The following is a 16,003-nucleotide window of genomic DNA, read 5'->3' as shown; positions in this document are numbered from 1 at the left end:
AATCTAGAATTTTGCACTTAGTTTCCTTTACAGATGTCTTTTAAGTTTTCATTCCAGTTTAAATAAACCAAAATCTGGAAATAATGGGTTTCACATTATGGGTTCAAGTAATGCAAGAAAAGTAGTGGGGAACTGTAAAGAACGAACTCACATTTAAATTAAAAAGTGGCCCTCTATCAAAAGATTTGTAAATAACTTTACACTTTAACTGACTTTTTCTATTAACGAATCACCAGTGCTAATCAGACTATATTTATTGCAAGTCAAAGACTCAGCCAAAGTAGTAGATACAGTGAAGCATCTTATGTAAATGTACCTGAAGAATTTCTGAAGCCTTAGAATGATCCTGAACTATCTTATGAAGTTAAGATTTGACATACTTCTCTTATCCCCATCACTATTAAATGCACAATCAAATAAAACTCATATTATTTGTACCTATCTATGCCCAGTTACTGTGTTTGAAAGTGAGAGGCTGATACTGAATTAACAGTAGTGAATATAGAATGTTAAGAACTATGTAAAGACCTTTAAAATGTTTCTTTTCAAGCAAGTATCATCCTTTGATTTTTATGTGTTTTTTACTCCAGGAAAGAACTTGAAACAAGGAAATTTGTTACTGATACTGAGTTCCAGGATGCCTTAGCTAAAGAAATGGCCAAAGAAGATAAAAAGCATGAGCAAGTGATAAATGAATACCAAGAGAAAATTGATGTGTTAAACCAGCAGTATATGGACTTAGAAAATGAATTCCGTGTTGCTTTAACTGTTGAAGCCAGAAGATTTCAAGATGTAAGAATTGGCACCCAGCTCTTTATTGAAACAGAATCAATAAGATATGGTTTGATGAAAGGACTTTGTTTTAGAAACATAGCAGTGTTAAACGTTGGCTTTATAATGTTAAGTAAAATATATAAATTCTTAGAGACCTTAGTTTCCTCAAATAAATAATAACTACTCTTTATTGCTCTTGCAAAAACTAAGTAAGATTATAATGTTGAAGTCAAGAGAGCATTGGAATAGGAATCAAAGAACCTGAATTCCCTCCTATTACTATAGAGCAGGGATTGGCAAAACTGAAGCCCCCAGGCCAAATATGGCCCACTGCCTTTTTTTTTTTTTTTTAAGTAAAGCTTTATCGAAACAGAGCCGTGCTTATTTTTTACATATTATCTATGGCTGCTTTTGTATTACAAAAGCATAGTTGAGTACTTTCTTTTTTTTTGAGATGGAGTCTGTTGCCCAGGTTGGAGTGCAATGCAGTGGCATGATCTCAGCTCACTGCAACTTTCGCCTCCTGGATTCAAGCAATTCTTATATCTCAGCCTCCTGAGTAGCTGGGACTATAGTCACACGCCACTATGCCCAGTTAATTTTTGTATTTTTAGTAGAGACAGGGTTTCACTATATTTATTGGTTAAATTGGTCTCAACTGCTGACCTCAGGTCATCCACCCTCCTCAGCCTCCTAATGTGCTGGGATTACAGGCATGAGCCACCATGCCCGACTGTAGATGAGTACTTTCAACAGAGTTTATATGGCCTGGCCTGTATAGCCTAACAGGTTCTGGCACTTTCTAGAAAAAGTTTGGTAACCCCTGCTATAGAGGAATAATTGTGCTCCTCAGACCAGTCCCACCTGATGTGCACTAGATCCCATTTCCTCCTGCCTACTCTAAGATACGGCTTCAGTAAGTCTTCTCTCTTGCTCTCATACATCTGTAATTTTTCCCTTTATATTGGTTCATTCCCTTCAGCATACAAATATGCTTTGATTTCTCTCATCTTAAGAAAACTCATTCCATTTCTTCCTTTGACTACATTATTTCTCTCCTTCCATTTGCAATAGAACATCTCAAAATTGTGCGTTTGCTGTCTTTGATTTCTCTGCTTCTCTCCAACCTGCTCTCATCAGGCTTCTCTCGCTATTACTGTGCTAGCATTGCTCTATCAAAGCCACCTGCATTGTCTACACTATGAAAATCATCAAATTTATCATCATCTGATTTGACCTAGGTACAGCAATAGACAGGGTCAATAGCTTTTTCCTCTTCCATACTCTTTGTTTGGTTGGTTTCCAGCACAATGCATTTCTTGGTTTTCTGGGCTTTCCGTTATGTCACTTTTCAGTCTCTTTTTGTTAGTTTCTCTTACTTTCTCCACAACCTCATTATTGCAATGCCCAAGTTTTCAGCCCTTAAATTCCTTTTGTTTTTTTATAAACATTCATTCTCTTGGTAAACTCCAGCATCATTATATCCCCAGCCTAGACATTTTGCATGAATTCCTAACTTCTGTGTCTAACTACCTGTTTGACATATTCTACTTAACTGCTGATTTTTCTCGCAAACCTTCTACTCTGACATTTTTCCCATCCCAGTTAAAGACAACTCCATCCTTCTAGGTGCTTAGGCCAAAAACAAAGTCATTGTTGATTACTCTTTCTCTGACACTACATTTTTAGTACCTCAAGAGATTCTGTCATCATTATTTTAAAAATATACATGTGACCATTTCTTACCACCTCTAACACAGCCATTCTGGTATGTCACATTATCTTGTATTATATGAAGAGCTTTCAAGGTAATCTTCCTGCCTCCATCCTTCCCCTACCCACCTCTGTTTATCCCAAACACAGCAGGGAGAATGTTCTTTTAAAATATATGTTTAATAATATGACTCCTCTCCTCAAGGACTTCCATTTTCCCTCCATTTTATTCAGAGTAGTGATCAAAATACTTCACAATCTAGCCCTCTGATTTCATCTCCTATTACCCTCCCCTTTATTTATGCCCCAGCGATGTCACCCTTCTTCCTACTCCTCCAGCATATCAGGCACATTCCTGCTTAGAACACCCCTTTCCCACACATTCGCATGGCTCCATTCCTTACTTCTTTCCAGTCATTGCTCCATTGTTACCTTCTCGGTGATTACGCCTGTTAAAATTGAACCCACATCTCCCAACTTCACAAACTTTTTACCCAAGCATATTATATCATCTAACACGATATATAATTTATTATGCTTGTTGTTATATTGTCAGTTCCTGCCACCTAGAATTTAAACTTTATAAAAGCAAATTTTAATCTGTATACTCACTGAAGCATTTCAGTGCCTAGAACAATATCTGGCTGCCCAGGCTGGAGTGCAGTGGCGCGATCTCAGCTCACAGCAACCTCTGCCTCCCAGGTTCAAGCGGTTCTTCTGCCTCAGCCTCCCAAGTAGCTGGGATTACAGGCACTCACCATCACAACTGGCTAATTTTTGTATTTTTGGTGGAGATGGGGTGTTACTATTTTGGCCAGGCTGGTCTGAAATTCCTAACCTCAAGTGATCTGCCCTCTTTGGCCTCCCAAAGTGCTGGGATTACAAGCATGAGCCACATGCCCAGCTCAAACAAATGAGTTCTGGCTTTAGATTTGACACTAATTCCCTGGATCACTTTAGGCAAATACAAAATAATCATCCTGGGTCTCTGTTTCATCATCTGGAAATTAGCAGATTGAAACAGATTATCTTTAAATTTTATTCTTTTGCTAAAACTGTGATTCTAAGAAAGATGTAAACTATTTCCAGAAGCAAATATTTTCTAATTATTTGGAGAACTGCTATTTATAACACAATTTTGAAATATAGGTTAAAGATGGTTTTGAAAATGTTGCAACTGAGTTAGCAAAGAGCAAACATGCTCTTATTTGGGCTCAACGAAAAGAAAATGAGTCTTCCTCTTTAATTAAAGATTTGACCTGTATGGTGAAGGAACAAAAAACAAAACTCGCAGAAGTTTCTAAATTGAAACAAGAAACAGCAGCAAATTTACAGGTAAGACTTTGATTTTCTCAAGTGGATTGTGACAATTTTAGGAAGTACACTAAAGGAACTTTTAAATGATACTTATCATATATTGCATATAAGAACAAAAACTAAAGAAATTAAACTCGTGATTTCACAGATTATATTGCTTACATCAAGATAGCATTTAGGTAAAATAGGTGAACTAATTTTAAGCAACATGTTCAATTAAATAGGTGCCAGGAATACAGTGACACAGTAAAAATTGTGAAAGTGATACTCAAATGGTTAAAGTTTGGGAAGCACTACTTGGATAGCTGATATGAATTTTGTGGTGGTGATGCTGATAGTTTTAGATATACTTAGATGTAATAATCTTTAAATTAATGTCTTTATGGCTGTTGTCTCAATTTTAAATATTAATACTGTTTTACCCAAAATAACTTATTTCTGGAAAATGACTTTTAGACTATTGATATAAATGCTTGGTGAAATTTTTGAGTTTTACAGGTATAGTTGCTCTTTAACAATTTTAGAATAAAATTCATATTGTTTAAAGGAGTGTCCTCTTAAATTTGGCTGTTTATTTCATGATCTACATTTGTCTTTAGTTAGTAAAACTAAAACTTCTATGTAAAATTTGGTAATGCTTATATTTGCTTAAATAACATTTTTTCTTATGAGATGGAAAAAATAGAAAACAAACAAGCACTTAATATAATAATTGTTTTATTTTTTCGGGGAATATACAGAATCAAATCAACACCCTTGAAATTTTAATTGAAGATGACAAGGAGAAGAGTATTCAAATAGAACTTCTCAAGCATGAAAAAGTCCAGCTTATTTCTGAGCTAGCAGCAAAGGATTCACTAATACTTGGTTTAAGGACAGAAAGAAAAGTATGGGGACATGAACTGGCAAAACAGGGTAAAATTCTCAGATTTTCAAAGGGAAAATAGCTTATTCTTATAAATGAGCAAATCTGGGTATTGAGAAAAAAAGGCCCAACTCTGCCTAAAGTTGCCCAGAAAAAAGGTGACCCCAAGCCCAAGGGGAGATGCAGACCTCTTAGGAAATGGGAAATAGTTTATTACACCAATGAATAAGTTATGGCTCTGATTTTTTCAAATTTTTTTCTGATGATAATTTGACTACTTTTCTGAACCATGTGTACTTTTATAATGCAACATCTAAATATATTGGTTTTGTTTTGTTTTGTTAGTTTTGTTTTGAGAGATTTGCTCTTCTTGCCCAGCCTGGAGTGCAAAGGCACAATCTCGGCTTACCAAGACCTCTGCCTCCTTGGTTCAAGCGATTTTCCTGCCTCAGCCTCCCAAGTAGCTGGGATTACAGGCATGTACCACCACGTCCGGCTAATTTTGTATTTTTAGTAGAGACAGGGTTTCTCCATGTTGGCTAGGCTGTTCTCGAACTCCTGACCTCAGGTGATCCAGCTACCTGGGCCTCCCAAAGTATTGGGATTACAGGTGTGAGCCACTGCATCCGGCCTAAATATATTATTTTAAAAAATTTTGTTTTTTTGAGACAGAGTTTCGCTATTGTTGCCTAGGCTGGAGTGCAATGGCATGATGTCGGCTCACTGCAACCTCTGCCTTCTGGGTTCAAGCAATTCTCCTGCCTCAGCCTCTCATGTGGCTGGGATTACAGGCATGTGCCACCATACCTGGCAAATTTGTATATTTTTAGCAGAGACGGGGTTTCCCTATGTTGGCCAGGCTGGTCTCGAACTCCTGACCTCAGGTGATCCGCCCACTTCAGACTCCCAAAATGCTGGGATTACAGGTATGAGCCACTGTACCCAGCCAAAAATAATTCTTATACAGTGATTTTAAGTTATTTGTACAGTATACACATTTTCTGATATATGCAACATTTATTGTGTATGTACAAATTAAAATATATGGATGAAAACTAGGTTTCAATAAACCCTCAGCCCTGAGTCTCATTCCCTTTTGTATCACTGTAAAGCAAGAGATATATACTGTTTTGTTTTTGGTTTTTTTTGAGATAGAGTCTCACTCTGTCCCCCAGGCTAGAGTGCAGTGGTGCAATTTTGGCGCACTGCAACTCTGCATCCCACATTCAAGCAATTCTCCTGCTTCATTCCCCATAGTAGCTGAGATTGTAGGCATGCACCACCACACTGACTGATTTTTTTGTATTTTTAGTAGAGACAGGGTATTACCACATTGGCCAGGCTGGTTTCAAACTCCTGACCTCAAGTGATCCACCCAGCTAGGCCTCCCAGAGTGCTAGGATTATAGGTGTGAGCAACTGTGCCCAACCAGGATATTTAGTCTTAATGGAGCTTTGCTTATTTGTTCATTCCCTGCAGGAATTGTTAATATCCTCTTTTTTGTTTGAATGCCATAACATGAATTAATATTACATATCTGAGTTACTTGTTCTCAACTTTATTTGTGGTTTCAGGTTTTAAAATAGCCACAAGTGTTTAAGAGGCCTTCTCGTTTGCTTCCCCTTTCCTCTTTGTATTTCCCTATTATAAGCTACGTTTCTTTATTTATTTTTATTATTATTGTATTATAGATTGTTAGAATTTAATAAGATTCAAAACCCCCAAGGTGTTTTAAAGTATGTAATTGATGATTTTTGTTTCTTAGGATCTTCTCTAGCTCAAAATCGTGGAAAATTGGAGGCTCAAATTGAAAGTTTATCGAGAGAGAATGAATGTCTGCGAAAGACAAATGAAAGTGATAGTGATGCATTAAGAATAAAGTGCAAAATCATAGAAGACCAAACTGAAACTATTAGAAAATTAAAAGACGTAAGTTTGACATTTTACTTTGGTTAAAGAGCAAATGACAGGTTTGAAAATCTGGAGATCAAAATATCCAGTCACTGTTTTTCATTGTTTCCCAACTGTTGTCAAATTTGGAGTAGACTATCATGTATTTCTTTTTATAATACTTGCCGCTTTGCTCTTAAAAAATTCTACATGATGTTTATTAATTTGGAATAAACTTTACTTAAGAATCTAATGGAGAATCTTATTATGGCCTTTGGAATAATGGTAAATACTCAGTGTCAATCAAGGGTTAGGAGTAAGAAGAAAATGAATCTTGAGTGTTTAAAATGTTATTTTAAAGGATAAATATTCTAATTAATCAGCATATGAAGCATTTAAAGTTAGTAAAAACAAAGTACCAATTTTTTTCTTGAAGTGCTTACAAGAAAAAGATGAACACATCAAAAGATTACAAGAAAAGATCACAGAAATAGAAAAGTGCACTCAAGAACAACTTGACGAAAAATCCGCACAATTGGATGAGGTACTTGAGAAGTTGGAAAGGCACAATGAAAGAAAAGAAAAACTAAAACAACAGTTGAAAGGAAAGGAAGTAGAACTTGAAGAAATTAGAAAAGCTTACAGGTATTATACAGTACAGTATTTCCCATTGAGAAATAAAATGTGGCTTAATAATTTCATAAACCCAAGTTATTTTTCCAATTCTCATATTAGTACACTGAATCAGAAATGGCATGATAAAGGAGAACTTCTATGTCATCTTGAAACACAAGTAAAAGAAGTGAAAGAAAAATTTGAAAACAAGGAAAAGAAACTTAAAGCGGAAAGAGACAAAAGTATTGAACTACAAAAGTAAGCATTAAATTCTAAAGGATTTGAGATCTCCTTAATTGTAAACACTGTGGGATAGGTGAAATCTGTGTAAAGAGAGGAGGGCTAAAAATGATGTAGGACAATGTTATTTGCCAAGAAATTTATTTCCATTTCATCTGTAAAATGAAGATAGCAGTAGCATCTACCTTAAATGTTAGATAAGAGGTTGACATTTTTTATATATGTGTATTTATTTATGAATAGATATGGATTATATGAATTATCTAGTTCTCATAACAGTGCCTGACACATAAGAATTGCTACATGAAGCTGCATACAGTGGCTCACACCTGTAATCCCAGCACTTTGGGAGGCCAAGGTGGGTGGATCACCAGAGATCAGGAGTTTGAGACCAACCTGACCAACACAGTGAAACCTCATCTCTACTAAAAATTTAAAAAATTAGCCAGGCGTGGTGGCAGGCACCTGTTATCCCAGCTACTCAGGAGCCTGAGGCAGGAGAACCACTTGAACCTGGGAGGGACAGGTTACAGTGAGCTGAGATTGCACCATTACACTCCAGCCTGGGCAACGAGAACAAAACTTTGTCTCAAAAACAAACAAGAATTGCTATATGAACAAGTTGTTTTTATTACTATGATAGTTTTAAACTCTGTTTGAATGAAACCAGCTAGTGATATCTTAGTTGTTATAAGTGAAATTTTAGGAGTCTGTCAGTTGACTACCAGGGGCAGTGGGCTCCTGAGGAGGCTAGAGGACATTTAGATATCAATTGCCAGCACAAGCTGAGGATGAGAGCCGATTTTAAAGAGAGGAAATAAAATGTGTACCTGGCTGCCACTGTTATGTGGATTCCATAAAATACTCAAGAGTAAATAAGTTTTTACTGTATTAAAAAATATAACTAGACTTGTTAAAAATAATTTATAAAGTTGATACCTTCCAAATTAAGTAGCCCAGCTTAATGATTAGTTGTCATGTCAAGACAGAATGCTATAGATAACATGGCTATGGATAGGCCAAAAATGTCATTTAAAGATAAGTTCTAATTATATCAACTCTAATGTAACCTGGAATTTGATTTCTTGCTTTGACTCAGTCTAATGGGAAAGTGTTGTTATGCTCTGCAGAAAGTTTTGTTTGATAGCACAGTTGTTATGCTCTGCAGAAAGTTTTGTTTGATAGCACAGTCGTCTCCGTTGCTAGACCCTGTTCCACTTGGCATTTGACCAAATACTAATAATACAAGAACCTTAGCTTGGAATCTGTTGCAATTTTTTATCCTGTCAGCAACAAATTTGCAATTAGGAGTCTTTCAGTTTCTAAAAGAAAGTCATAGTCTATAATTAGCAAAAATCTATAAAACCCAGCAATCTTTAGAATCTTTTCCATTGCATTATTTATTATATCATTAATATAAAAATACAGACTTGATTTTATACATGAATTGCCTTTATGACTAAGATTGGTATAAATACTTTTTAATTTAATGGAATTGTAATAAAATAAGCCAATTATTGTTAATAATAACAGGTTTTACTTGTGTAGCGTTTTACAATTTATAGGTCAGTTTATTCTATGTTATTTTGAACCCAACAGTAATCCTGTAAGGTTGGCAGAACAGGCAGGATTATCCTGTTTTATAGTTGAAAAACTCGGTTTGTGACTTGCCCCTAGTCACTATTGGCTACTAAGTGGTACAATTTTAAAAAGGCTTTTGATGCATGTTCCTAACGTTTAATCTTTTATTACTGATTGCTGTACCAAAACCGGAAAATGTGCTCTTTTAATGAATGTTACTTTTTTAATAGCATTATTTGTATTTATATAAAGGAATTGGTGTTTTGCCTCTAGTATACTTTCAGCACTAAAATTTTGTGAATACCATTTAATGTGTTTTGTCCACTAAGCATTACCATAAGGAAACCACAAGTACATATTCATAAACTTAAATCATCTGTAGTCTGCAATTCTCAAAGTATCACATTGAAAACATATGGGGAAAAAAGATTGATAGTAGTCATCATCTGTGAAGGTGCTTATAAACTGTACCCTTAAGCCAGATGGTGGCTCACACCTGTAATCCCAGCACTTTGGGAGGCCGAGGCGGGCAGATCACTTTAGGCCAGGAGTTTGAGACCAGCGTATCCAACATAGTGAAACCCTGTCTCTACTAAAAATACAAAAAAATTAGCTGAGCCATGATGATGTACAGCCTGTAATCTCAGCAACTTGGGAGGCTGAGGCATGAGAATCACTTGAACCCAGGAGGCAGAGGTCACTTTGAGCCGTGGTCATGCCACTGTACTCCATCCTTGACACAGCAAGACCCTGTCAAAAAATAAAATAAAATAAAAACTATACTCATAGACTCAAAATAAATGGGGAAACAGAGTACTCTAAGTTTCAGAAAATGAAAGTATAATAAACTTTTATATAGTGATACATTAGTGATATATAATCCCAACCTATTTGTTAACTTAGTAGATTCTGCTGGATGATGAACTACTTATATCTTTAGTTACCCTGTAATAGCCCTTTGATGCTTTCATAATACTGAGTTCCATTCCATTATGAATGTGAGCCACCCAAGAAGAAATAACATCCTAATCTCTACACTCACACCACATATACACATGTATATGTTGGTGTTCTTGTTTTTTTAAGGAATGCAATGGAAAAGCTTCATAGTATGGATGATGCCTTTAAAAAACAAGTTGATGCAATTGTTGAAGCTCATCAAGCTGAAATAGCACATCTGGCAAATGAAAAGCAGAAGTGTATTGATTCTGCAAATTTAAAGGTACTGTAAGTAAAATTCACAGTAATCAGTATATTACATGAATATAGCTAAATAAATTGGATCTTTGAGAATTATGAAGAGCAAAGGCAACATGATCTCATGACCAAATAGATACGAAGAATGTTGCCAAAACTATCATGAAACCAGGCTAAAACATTGGTAGTACTTACATTCATTGTAGAACATAATTCTAGTTTCTAAACAAAAATTGTACATTTGATTCTAGTGTGCACCCTCTCTGCTCTCTGTATAAAAATTTTATATCAATTAATCTTGGATAGAAGTCTGTTTGGTTACACATAGGCAGGGTGAGAATCCGAATATATTAAACATACTCTATCACCACATGGGAAAAAGTTATCAAAGAGTACTTCATTTGGGTTCAAGACTGTCAGTTTTATTATCTCAATGTTATTAACAAAATCATGAGTTTAGGGTGATGCTCAATCAGAGGCAAACATCAGAAGCACCTATGAAGCATTTTAATAATACATATTCATGAACTTCCCCTCAGAGACTCATTAAGTCTGGAGTCAGGCTCAGGTATATTTTAATTCCACAGGTGATTCTTATGTGACCTTTCTGGTGAGATTATTATGAATTTCTATTTTTTCCTGATTCTGAAGTGGTAATAAGAAACTAAGGTATCTGTAAAACTGGAGATCCACAAATCAGCAACTAGAAAAGAGTTCACCAACAGAAAGGCAAAGTAATACTCGATATAGAAATTATATGGCTGGATGCGATGGCTCAAGCCTGTAATCCCAGCACTGTGGGAGGCTGAGGCTGGTGGATCACTTTAGCTCAGGAATTCAAGACGAGCATGGGCAATATGGTGAAACCCTGTCTACTAAAAATACAAAAATTGTGGTGGCACATGCCTGTAGCTGGGTGTGGTGGCACATGCCTGTAGTCGCAGCTTTTTGAGGGGACTGAGGTCGCAGGATTACTTTAGCCCAGGAGGTGGAGGTTTCAGTGCACCAAGATTGTGGCACTGCACTCCAGCCTGGACTACAGAGCCAGACCCTGTCTCAAAAAAAAAAAAAAAAAAGATATATATATATATATATATATATATATATATCTCAAGGTTGTGTGTTTAAATTACATTATCCTCAGGACTCTTTGCAAAGAAAAAGAAAAAGAGATTATAAAATAATCTCATTGTGATTATTTGGAAATAATCACAATGAGTAAGAAGTATAACTTGTCCAAAATTTTGTTTTTTGTTTCATGTAAAGAGATGTTCCAAATGTTTTTCTTCAAAACTACCAAATGTAGGCTGGGCATGGTGGCTTATACTTGTAATCCCAACACTTTAGGCATTTGAGCGGGGAGGGTCACTCAAGATCAGGAGTTCGAGACCAGCCTGGGTAACATAGCCAGACATCTTCTCTACAGAAAAATTTGTTAATTAGCCTGGCATGGTGGGACAAACCTTAGACCTGTGTACTCCGGAGGCTGAGATGGGAGGATTGCTGTGGTGAGCAGTGATCATACCACTGCATTCAAGCCTGGGTGATAGAGATATCCTATCTCAAAATTTTAAACATCTACCAGATGTTTAACAAGGGTACATCAGGTAATACTAAATAAGGTTTAAACCTTAAATAAGTTTTTGGGTAATACTGAATAAGTTAATACTAAGTAAGGTTTAAGTATTACCTTTAATACTAAGTAAGTTTAAGGTTTTTTTTTTTTTTTTTGAGACGGAGTTTCGCTCTTGTTACCCAGGCTGGAGTGCAATGGCGCGATCTCGGCTCACCGCAACCTCCGCCTCCTGGGTTCAGGCAATTCTCCTGCCTCAGCCTCCTGAGTAGCTGGGATTACAGGCACGCGCCACCGTGCCCAGCTAATTTTTTGTATTTTTAGTAGAGACGGGGTTTCACCATGTTGACCAGGATGGTCTCGATCTGTTGACCTCGTGATCCACCCGCCTCGGCCTCCCAAAGTGCTGGGATTACAGGCTTGAGCCACCGCGCCCGGCCTTAAGTTTAAGGTTTAAACAAGGGAAGTGTTTGAAGTAATATCAAAGGGAAGAGTTTTAGAAATAGCACTAGAGCTTAAGTATGATAATTAGGTTTGCAGGCGGGGGTTATGAGATATCACATACTGGCAATCATTTAAATTGAGAGAAATACTAGTTTTCTAAGGGAAAAGAGATTGAGAGATCTATATTAGGGGTTAGGTAGCATGACGTAAACAGAAAAAGATGATCATATTGGTAACATCAGAAGTGTTATGATATTGTAGGAAAGAATTTCAATTAGAAGTTAGCAATATCAACTACAGTGACTCTTAGAAGTAGGTTAGGAATAAATGGTAAAATGATCTCTCAAAAAGATGGTAATTATAACCACCAGCAGCATTTTTAGAAAAGCAGTAGGCACTACATTAAAGATAGGGTTTCTTCGGGGAGGGAGGTTATTTCAGTTTTAAAAATCTGTAAGGAACTGGTGTTTAAACTGAACTTGTGACTCAGCATTGATAGCAGCATAGGACTATAGAAAGACTAAATCAAAAACCTGGGATTCTGTCCTAGCTGTGATATATAGAAACTGTAGAACCATAAACAAATTTTCTAACCTCTAAATAAAGTGTGTGTGTATGTGTGTGTGCGTGCACGCGTTTGTGTATTTTTTTGAGACGGAGTTTTGCTCTTGTCCTGACTGGAATACAATTGCGCAATCTTGGCTTACTGCAGCCTCCACCTCTTGGGTTCAAGTGATGCTCCTGCCTCAGCCTCCTGAGCAGCTGGGTTTACAGGAGCATACCACCATGCCCAGTTAATTTCATATTTTCAGTAGAGATGGGATTTCACCATGTTGTCCAGGCTGGTCTCGAACTCCTGACCTCAGGTGATTTGTCCGCCTCAGATTACAGGCATGAGCCACCGCTCCCGGCCAAGTTAAAATATATTGCCATGTCTTTTGCACAAGAAGTTTATGAAAACTTAGTAGATAATATATTAATGTATGAAAGTACTTTGTATACTGTGTAAATACTGTATTTTTCCTATTAGCATTTGAGCAAGTTACATTTTACTGACATATCTTTAAATATATCACAAATTTCAAAATGTGTAACAATAAATTGTGGACTTCTTTCAGAATGCATTTTAAAAATACATTTTCTTTAAGAAATTAAAATGTAAAATTTACATGTTGATTTAGATTCATCAGATTGAAGAAGAAATGCGTGAACTTTTGGAAGAAACATGCAAGAATAAAAAAACAATGGAAGCAAAAATTAAGCAGCTTGCTTTTGCTTTAAATGAAATTCAGCAAGATATGTGATGCTTCTGAGAATGAATTTAATTGAAATTGACCAGCACACCTATTGTAAAAATGATTAAATACTGTAATAGTAGTAACTGCTATGACTTTGAAATGTCTCTTTCTACATGTTTCATTATGAATATATATATATTTTTTAAGACTTTTGATCAAATATTTATTAATTGTATATGTAGGTTTTTTATAATAAATTGTTGACAATTATGTCAATTAGAAAAAACTATCATAACTAAACTTACAACATTTTTATTGTTTCTGTACTATACATTGTTTGGTAATTACACATTTGCCTAGAGATTTGTAATGAAAAGATTAGTATTTTGACTCTATGAGGGAAAATATTTTTTTTTCTTTTGAGACAGAGTTTCACTCTTGTTACCCAGGCTGGAGTGCAATGGCGCGATCTCGGCTCATCGCAACCTCCGCCTCCTGGGTTCAGGCAATTCTCCTGCCTCAGCCTCCTGAGTAGCTGGGATTACAGGCACGCACCACCGTGCCCAGCTAATTTTTTGTATTTTTAGTAGAGACGGGGTTTCACCATGTTGACCAGGATGGTCTTGATCTCTTGACCTCGTGATTCACCGGCCTCGGCCTCCCAAAGTGCTGGAATTACAGGCGTGAGCCACCGCACCTGGCCGAGGGAAAATATTTTAATCGTTGTTGCCTTATCGTGATGATGAAGAACTAATTATATTTTTTTGTTGTCATTTAGTTAATGTAGCTCAATTCTTTTAAAGTGCTTATCTAGCCAAAAAGCATTTGAAATCTTTATGATAAAAGATGTGGCATTCTTAAGAAACTGTATGTAGCCATCTCCACATCACTCATTATGACCCTTTTTTTAATAATGCATATGACTTTTCGTTAAAAATTACATTTAAGCTTTTATAAATATTGTCTGTACCTGAAGAGGAACACCACTGTTCCACCTTCATTCTCCCTTCTAATCACTGTGTATGAAGAAATTCTGATACTGCAACTGGAAGCAGTAATTCATTTCATTTCATGCCAGGTCATGTGTTACTATTTCATTTTTGTCACATCATATGCTATGTATGCAGAACCAAAATCTTAAGTACTATGCCCCTCTTCTATTTCTACAAGGAAGAAAATGTACATTTTCTTGATATCAGTACTGAACTAAGTTTTTAAAAGTAAATGGAGCAAAAATAATTGCTTCATAAAGAGAAGGCCCCATTTCATTATAGATAATCTGCATGTTGAAACTTGTGAGACATCAAACATACCAACATGTATAATGGGAGTCTTAGAAGGGGGATAAATATTTGAAGAAGTAATGGCTGAAAACTCCCTCAGTTTGATTTAAAATACCCTTACATGGCTGGGTGCAGTGGCTCATGCCTATAATCTCAGCACTTTGAGAAGGTGAGGCAGGAGTATTGTTTGAGCCCAGGAGTTAAGAGAACAGCCTGGCCAACATAGTGAGCCCTGTCTCTTAAAACACACACAAAAAAACTACAAATACAAGGTTTTAGTAAAGCCTGGGATAAACATTGAACTACATCTAGACATGTTTTATAGTGAAACTTAGGGAAGATCTTGAAAGGAGCAAGAAAATTTTCTCATAGAGAGGAAATTAACAGCTGACTTATCAGAAACAATGGAGGCCAGAAGGCAATGGCAATATATTTGACATGCTGGAAGAAAATGAGCTGTCAACCTAGAATTCTACATCTAGCAAAACTGTTCTTCAAAGTAAATGCAAAATAGACATTCTCAGATTAATGAAGACCAAAAAGGTGTATTGATAGCCAGCCTGCCTTAAAAGCTGAAGAAAACCTTAAAGGCTTTAAAGAAATACCAGAAACTGACTCAAATCACTGATAGAAATGAGTATTATAAAAGTAAAATTTGTGGATAAATTTTTACATAAAAGATGAAATGTAGTTTTAGCTAGAACACAAAGCAATAATGGTAACTATTATTGAATTTATAATATATGTAACATGACAAAAAATGGCATAAAGTTGGGAGAAGGAAATAGAGCTATGTTTTAGAAAAGGTTACCAGATGAAATTACTGTTAAAAATGGCTGCATTAAACTAAAATGCACATTGTCATCACTAGAACAGCCACTAAGAAAAATAATACAGTTTAAAAATGAACACTCGCTGGGTGAAGTGGCTCATGCCTGTAATCCCAGCACTTTGGGAGGCTAAGGCAGGTGGATCATTAAGTCAGGAGTTCAAGACCAGTGTGGCCAAGATGGTGAAGCCCATCTCTACTAAAAATATTTTAAAAAAATTAGCCGGGCATGGTGGCACACACCTGTAATCCCAGCTACTCAGGAGGCTGAGGCAGGAGAATCACTTGAACCCAGGAGGCAGAGGTTGCAGTGAGCCGAGATTGTGCCACTGCACTCCAGCCTGGGCAACAGAGCAAGACGCCTTCTCAAAAAAAAAAAAACACTTCTGGAATAACTAAGGAGATTCCACTTCGGTAATAACTAAAGGACTTCTGCAGACATGT

The 16,003-nt window shown here is 36.3% G+C and overlaps 1 protein-coding gene across 5 annotated transcripts in view; it reads left to right on the top strand.

Annotated features, from left to right (window-relative positions):
• Window positions 1–13,587, top strand: part of LRRCC1 (leucine rich repeat and coiled-coil centrosomal protein 1) — a 40,215-nt gene extending 26,628 nt beyond the window's left edge. For all 5 annotated transcript variants that reach the window (XM_035276661.3, XM_002759038.7, XM_008982849.5 and 2 more), the window contains 8 exons: window positions 591–792; window positions 3,637–3,822; window positions 4,545–4,719; window positions 6,435–6,598; window positions 6,996–7,204; window positions 7,295–7,432; window positions 10,082–10,217; window positions 13,391–13,587. In XM_035276661.3, the coding sequence (XP_035132552.2) occupies window positions 591–792; window positions 3,637–3,822; window positions 4,545–4,719; window positions 6,435–6,598; window positions 6,996–7,204; window positions 7,295–7,432; window positions 10,082–10,217; window positions 13,391–13,513 (1,333 nt within the window). In that variant the 3' untranslated portion in view covers window positions 13,514–13,587. The remainder of the gene's footprint in view (window positions 1–590; window positions 793–3,636; window positions 3,823–4,544; window positions 4,720–6,434; window positions 6,599–6,995; window positions 7,205–7,294; window positions 7,433–10,081; window positions 10,218–13,390) is intronic.
• The last annotated feature ends 2,416 nt before the right edge of the window (window positions 13,588–16,003 follow it).

The sequence above is a fragment of the Callithrix jacchus genome, chromosome 16 (assembly GCF_049354715.1).
Source record: "Callithrix jacchus isolate 240 chromosome 16, calJac240_pri, whole genome shotgun sequence".
In the NCBI taxonomy this organism is placed as follows: Eukaryota; Metazoa; Chordata; class Mammalia; order Primates; family Cebidae; genus Callithrix; species Callithrix jacchus.
The sequence above is the reverse complement of the archived record's forward strand: the minus strand, read 5'-3'. Positions and strand labels throughout refer to the sequence as shown.